At 39.7% G+C, this 7623-nt stretch overlaps 1 protein-coding gene across 1 annotated transcript; it reads left to right on the forward strand.

The window, feature by feature from the left end:
• The first annotated feature begins 5072 nt into the window (after positions 1-5072).
• On the forward strand, positions 5073-6797 carry SARC_11446 (hypothetical protein). Its single transcript, XM_014294467.1, has one exon. It carries the CDS (start codon positions 5195-5197, stop codon positions 6575-6577), a length of 1383 nt encoding a protein of 460 aa, XP_014149942.1. The 5' UTR covers positions 5073-5194; the 3' UTR covers positions 6578-6797.
• Positions 6798-7623: the final 826 nt, after the last annotated feature.

Here is a 7623-nt window from a genome sequence, read left to right on the forward strand (position 1 = left end):
TAAATATAATAATATATATATGTATATATATTTATCTATTTACATTGGCTCATAAGCCTCATTTATATAAATATATAAAATAGTATCAAAATAAGCATTTTATTAGTATATTCCCCCCTAAAAGATTAAAAATTCATTGATTACATATCGTGGAATTCATTTTATATTGACAGGGGGTGATAGTAGAGGAATGAAGATTGGAGAGCAGTTTGCAATATAATTCTTTTTAAAACATCGGCTGCTCATGTCACCGTATCCGGTATCATGGTACATTAGCTGAGAAGTGAGAACTGTTCCCCGTTGAGATTATTGGGAGTACACCTCATAATCACGAAATGAGTGGCTATGAATTTAGAGCTGTGGTTTGTTAGTTTTTGACATTCTATTTGTTTAAAAATCGGTCTACAAAGACTGGCAGTCAGCCAGCAGACCCAAGTCACCTAACAACAAACCGGTTTCCGCTAAATTTTTTATAAATCGAATAAATATACGTTTACGTTCAACTTATATTTCATATGCGGTCCTTGTATGCTCATAGGTGCAACTTGCGGGTCTAAACATTTAAGTGTGTACCATGTTCACGATAAGAACCAATAAAAGAACTTTGGTAGGCCCTTCTGATCACATTATAACGTTATAACGTTTAAAAATAAATAAATATCCGTTTACGTTCAACTTCTATCCTGCACCCCCATAACGTTATGAGCTCAGCAGCAGACTGCAGAGTGAGACAACGAGAGAGAATGAATTTCAGTTTTTATGAAAGAAAAAAGTAAATGTAGAAACTAAAACTCGAGTCACTCGACTCTGTCAGACTACCACCTGCGAGTCTGCGACTCTGTGAGGAGTGGTCACTGGATTCTGGAGTCACTGGCCTAATAATGTTCATCCACCCTGCCGGGCCTGCGACCGTTGCGCAATGTGCATTCGGGTTGTTCTGTAAATATATATATATTTATTTCTCGAACTGGTTTCCGTTAACACGTTTATAAAGGGTTTTTAATTTCATATGCGGTCCTTTGTATACTGATAGGTGCAACTTGCGGGTCTTTTAAAGTGTGTATCATGTTCACGATACGAACCAGTCCTGTTAAAGAACCCTTCTGAACACACTATAACCGTTATAACGTTTCAAATTTGAATTTATATGCGTTTACGTTCAACTTCTATCCCGTACATACCCCCATAACATTATGAGCTCAGCCGGTCAGCCCCACAGACCACAGCCACAGGTTATGTATTTTTTTTTTAAATTGAGAATTCGAGATTGCCGATTGAGAGCGAGTCGAGACTGGGAGTTTCTGACTCTGTACTATGTAGTCTGTGAGAGTGAGTGAGACTGGACTCTGGAGTCTGGACTCGGGAGACACTGTACTGAATTATGTATGCATATTATTTAGCCACTGGAATGTCTGAAACTCTCTAGAGAGACAACTACTTTTTTTTACGTGCCTGAGTCAGGGCCGCAGCCGGCAGGGCGCAGGATAGGTTTTGAGACCCTAAAATCAAAACTTTCTCCCAGACATAAATTCTGTGAAATGTGAGTATTTTTGACAAAAAGACAGTGAGAGTCTGAGACCTGAGTTACTATTCACTATTACGTCAAAAACTTTTACATTAAACCGTTTATAATTGAACTAATAACGGTTAACGTTTTACTTTTATATCGTACATACAACAACCGATATTGTTTAGGAGCAGTTTTCTAGGTCAAATATTATGTCCTAAAATTGCTGAATAAAGGAGCAGTTATGAAGTGCAAAATCCACGATTTCGTCCATATAGTATTGAGTTTATAAAAGCTAAACCGTTTAAAAATTGAAAAACTATCGGTTTAAGTTTAACTTTAAATCTACGCTTCGTATAACTTATTGACGGTCTGAGACTGTGTGAGACCGTGAGAGCTGGAGAGAGCGACAGAGTGGCCAACCGGCCATCAACATCAATTCATGGCCCACAGGCCACAGGCCACAGGCCAGTGGCCCTGTCCATGGGCCCATATACTGTGAGTCTACTCTACTCTAGAGACTACTTTGTAACTCTTCTGACTGGATGTCGGATGACAGTGAAGAGTGACAACTGTTGGACATTGGCTATTGGGGCGATCGAGAAACATCTTGACTCACTGTTGAGTCAAAGACACCTAACATTTTTTTGTACATACAGCCAAGCTGGCCTGTAGACTGCAGCTGCCAAAAGGCTAAGGGCATATCTGTTTTCGATTTTCGGACCGGTTGTTTGTGAAGATATGGGACTAAATTACGGCCCCCTGGACCAGGTCATCAACACGGCCCTCTGGACCAGGTCATCATCAGGGTCTCGCACAATATACGATTTCCGCTAAATATGTACGAGTCTATGTCTCTACGCCGCGTAGGCGGCGTAGCCTTCTATTTTTTTTTAATAAAATAACTAGACAGCCTCGAGAGTATTTATTGACCCTTTTTTAAATTCTAGAGAGGTCCGTGAATATTTAAAAACAAATTGTTTTGTGACTTTTATTATTGATATTTTATTGTAAAAAAAAATCAACAAGTACTCTATCGCTAAATATACATATTTAGCTATATAAATACCTCTCAATTTTTTAGAAGGCTATGCTATTGCGAATTCGTGACCAGAGCCCTCTCGATTGAAATTGAAACTATTTATTTAAATATGTCGCGCTGTCGCCTAGCGCTCCCTTCGCCCCCCCAGAGGCCCAGACCTTGTTTTTGAAACAACAAACAACTAGACCTTGAGTATGCACCAATGAAAAGGCTTAATGTATTCCTAAGAGATTAACGACAAGACATTTTCAGACAGAGGCCCAGAGTCCCAACAGGCTAATAATAGAAATAAATGACTTCCAGTCCCAGTTTTTACCTCATATTCTCACTGGTATTTATTTACAAAAGTTACTGGTTAGAATATGACTCGCTATACGCGCACATATAGTCCCCAATTAACCATTAAAGTAGTACGCTATAATGCTTGTATGTTTAACGCTTACGTGTGGCTCTAGGTTGAGTTTGACCCAGTTCTGGTACAAACTGAAATTCTTCATAATTTTTGAATCAATGGTCCGATTGGGATGAGATTGAGCATACGTTCATTATTCGTCAAAACGATGAAGATAAGCAATCTATATGCCAATGAGATTGAATTTTTAAGATACAGCTGGATCAAACTCTAATCCTATATAGTAACTCCCCCCCGTCTCCGTCCAATATTTTATGTTGTCCGGGCCTATTGTCCAAGACTCCAAGGTGACTCCTACTTAAGTCCTAAAACACAGTCAGATCCGCCCACCACGTGATTCTGTGCCCCCCAAAAATAAGGTATTGGGCCAAAATAAAAAAGTAAAAGTTTATACTTTTTTTTAAAACAAATAATATATAATATATGTATTTTTTTTCTCTTTTTCAATATGATAAAAAATTTATCTGCTGTTGATAGCGTTTCTTTATTTTACTTTTTATTTCTGTTTGTATATTTCGTTTTAGAAAATAAGAAAATAGCATAACGATATGAGATTTGCTCTGTAGTATAATAAATAGACTTCACACAGCCACTCTCACAGTCTCACGCTCACAGTATATGACATCATGTATTTTACTTGAGACACGCACACGACTCTCTCAGACGACTCAGAGTCTCAGTCCTCGACTCCTCTAAGAGGCTCAGACTCTCTGTCTCTCGTCTGACGTGACCATCTCTCATACTTTTCTTACACACTCTCTCTTTCTCTTCTAAATAGAGTAAATACAGAGCTGAGTTCATAGTACTAATAATATTTGTAAAAAATATACTCTCTACTCTCTCTACAGAGTAGTAGAGATTTATCAATGACAGAGTCAATGACTCAATATCATCAGGTCAAGAAAGAAGAAATACATTTAAATAGAAATATGGATGGGTAGAACTGTTTTATTTATAAATAGACTGTAGGGTGTAGACTGTAGACTTCTTGTAGTGTAGAACTTTAGAGTGTAGACTGGAATGTAATAAATAGACTGTAAATAGACTGTAAATACTAAATAGCCTGTTGTACTATGTATTTAATGTACATTGAAATACATATTGTTTTTTATTTTTAAATAAAATACATAAATACTGCCATAGCCTCTCTAGTAGTAGAGTAGTATTTAGGCTATGGTATATACTGTAATCAAGTGTAGCTTTTTGGTTTTATTAAAAAAAAACGAAAACCGATTTTTTTAGTTTGTTTTAATAAAAAGAGGCTTCACAACAAGTTCGGGGCACGAGTGGTCGACTGGTCGGGCACTCGGGCGGCGGGCGCATGGTCGGTCGGTCGGTCGGTCGGTCGCACGCCTAATAATGTCCGCACTCCGAGTCCTGTCTCACTAGAACAAAGGGGGCAAGAGGCCAACCGGCCAACTGGCCAAGCCGCCAACAACAGCAACTCAACAAGAAGTCAACAACAAAAAAAGGGCGACCGGCCGACCACCTGAGTAGGAATCTCTGGGAGAGGAAAACTACTCCACTATGAATTGAAAGAAACTAATGTTATAACAGAGTATATAAAAATAGAGTCCAGAGTACAGACTGCAGAGTACAACAAATGTAAATGAACATTGAACTTCAGACCTAATTTAGTTTGGAGTTTGGAGTTTGGACAGACTACTTACTTCTATGTATGCTAGCTGCTATTTACATAGTAAATACATAGTAGTAGTACATTCTACACGCACAGAGTCACAGACCACAGTATATTGCTCTTTTTTAATTTTTAGTAAATAAATACAAATAAATATCTTCATTTTTAGTCTGTTCAATGTACTTTGCGGGCTGCACTTCATGTGCAGTCTAACCGGCTGACTCCCCCCCCCCCGCAGCAGAGCAGAGAGCCAGAGACTGATAGTCTGATAGTGAATATAAATAATCAGAGTTCAGACGAGTCTCAGAGAGGGAGGATTCGATTCCTCATTCCACTTCGAATCGCGATTCTCAGTTTCTCACCAAGCACTGTACCATGGCCCGAGTGCGTGGCTGTGTACGCGCGTGCAAACCAATTTTTACATAAAATATATAAATATATAAATGTCAAATACAAACGGAGGTATTCCATAAAATCTAAATGATACCTATAGTATGCTAACACAAGATCGACAACGTACTCTGTGTACACACGATTGATAACATACTACGTATTATCTAATTGTTTTTTGAATTCATCGGCGGTCAAATATATATGTATTTATGCCCCATCATGCCATTTTCCATTCGCAACCAGCAACAGGCAACTTTGGATGCTCTGTATGCTTGGATCTTGGAGGAGGATGAGGCTGTGGATATGTCAGCAATGGCTGAACATTTGGAGATGGTGAAGGAGACAAACGAACGAAATCTCAGCAATGATCAGACAAGCAATCGCAGTAAACTGAGTAATGCAAGTAGGATGAATTCTGCAAACTCGATACCGGCTCCCATGAATATACACGACGAGAAAGAGGAACATTCAAGGACGGTTTCGGGTATCGACTGGTCGTTGCCGGCTGTCAAGAATACAACCGTGACAGCTACCAGATACGGACAATACAAAAAGTATCCGACAAGCCCCACGAATGACAAAATTAATAATCAGACAGGTGATCGCAGTCGACCGAGTAATACAAGTAAGTGGAATTGTACAAACTCGACACCGTCTCCTAGCAATATACAGGTCGACAAGAAGGAATATTCGAGAACGGATTCGGGGATCGAGTGGTCGCTGCCGGCTGTCGAGAACAAAACTGCGACACCTATTAGATACGGGCTATGTAAGAAGTACCCGGCAAGCCCCACGAATGGCAGAATTGATGATCTAGCGACCAATAGTAAGCTGTATCGTCGAGTGTCTTCTATGCAAATGCCTATATCCGTAACTGCCCGCACCTTATGTAGGCGTGCCAGAAGTTCAGACGTGAAAATAAGTCCCAAGAGCGACGCCGGTGGAATACTACGAATGAACTGCAATGATATCACGCCGATGCGGAACAAGAAATCGGCAAATAGTCCGACAAGTGCTGCTAACTTTGGAGACTCAACAGGCAGAAGTTTGCTGTGTCATCGACAGCCCGCTTACCCCCTAGCAAGCCCCGCAGACTTTAACCCGATGCGACCCGCTAGTTTATCAGAAATGAGAAGCTCTGCTGACAAAAAGGTCACTGTATCCCAGGAAATTAGCGCTCACCACAAAGATGGCAAGTCTGGCTTTCTACGGCAATTTAGTATGCCAGGGCTGCGACGGGGCGGTGCTCCAGGGAAGCACACCAAATCGTTTCGCATTTTGGAGGTGGAAAAGGGTGCTCCAGGTAAGCACACCAAACCGTCTCGCATTGTGGAGGCAGAAAAGGCCCCGAGCTTTGCTGGCATGGATAGACAAATAGTAATGATAAAGAGGACGAATTCAATCGAGTCAAGCTCGCCGGATATTTTTGAGTTCGGTGCGGATTTTGATAGTCCTCTGGCAGCAGTTGCGGTTGATTGTTTAGTAGACGGCGTAAGGGTAAATACACGCGCAAGTAAACTCGTAGGCAAAGCTATACATAACATGGAGAATGAGCGACGAATGTTTAATAGAGCATATTCATAGACATCATCAATGGGATAAAACGCTCTAAGCAGAATTTAAAAATTTGGCTTTTTGTACGCATTAAAAACGATGCTTTCAGAACGCGCAAATGACCTCTCCTTTTAACTTTTGACGTTGTTCTGGAGACTATGTAGCCCATAGCCTCCTAAATTGTACAGAAGCCTATGTTGAGCGAACCCTGCGAAACCATAGCCTTCTAAAATAAACAGCCAAACCCAACAATTTTTATGTACATGATTTTTTACAAGAAATTTATGTATTTACAGTTGTACTCTCAGTATGACTATGTACAGTACATATGTACACTGTATTTTTTTAAATTTTAAAATATTTTGTTGTTTCTGTATGATTTTAAAATTTTGAACTAAAAATACAATGCAATATTTATGTAAGATATTTATGTGACAAACTTGGCCTCTCTACACGGTCTATAGAGAGAGAGAGAGAGAGAGAGAGAGAGCTATTAGTAATATAGGCTTTTATGAAATATTATTATTAGCGTTACACAGCCGATAGCGGGTGAAGTACAAAATCTATGTAGTCGAATTACACATGTGTAAACCACAACATACGACTCTCATACACTATCGATATAAACTATTAAACAAGTCCAACAACAACAAGGTACCTTTCCAGAACGACGACCAACGTTACATCGCAGTAGTCAGCGAAGATGAAAGACGGAAAGTACTTCACCACCACCAAAAAAGGCAAGCCTCATAACCCTCAACCTGTCTTCTTTCTTCCCACCAGTCTCAGAATATTTTATAGAAACAGAAAGCTGTAAAGCGCACAGCAAATGATTCGAACAAGATCTATCTGTATTTCTAGACATATGCTGGTTATAGATTTCTCGTTTGAATACATCTATCATATTACAATCAAGTGCAGTAAATATTAGCACACCGGTCCAACTACATGCAGGGTTGTTTCAACGTATTTCTAACTTGCCCTGTAGACGCTATACGTTATATCTATAGAGCAGTGTGTACGTGTATGGGCTACACACATCACACAAACACAAATGACATCATACACGAACGCGC

Source organism: Sphaeroforma arctica (assembly GCF_001186125.1).
Source record: "Sphaeroforma arctica JP610 unplaced genomic scaffold supercont1.1692, whole genome shotgun sequence".
Lineage (NCBI taxonomy): Eukaryota > Ichthyosporea > Ichthyophonida > Sphaeroforma > Sphaeroforma arctica.

What these genes read in the sequence shown, in the direction of transcription:
- SARC_11446 (XM_014294467.1), top strand. Translation starts at nt 5,195, where the DNA reads ATGTATTTATGCCCCATCATGCCATTTTCCATTCGCAACCAGCAACAG.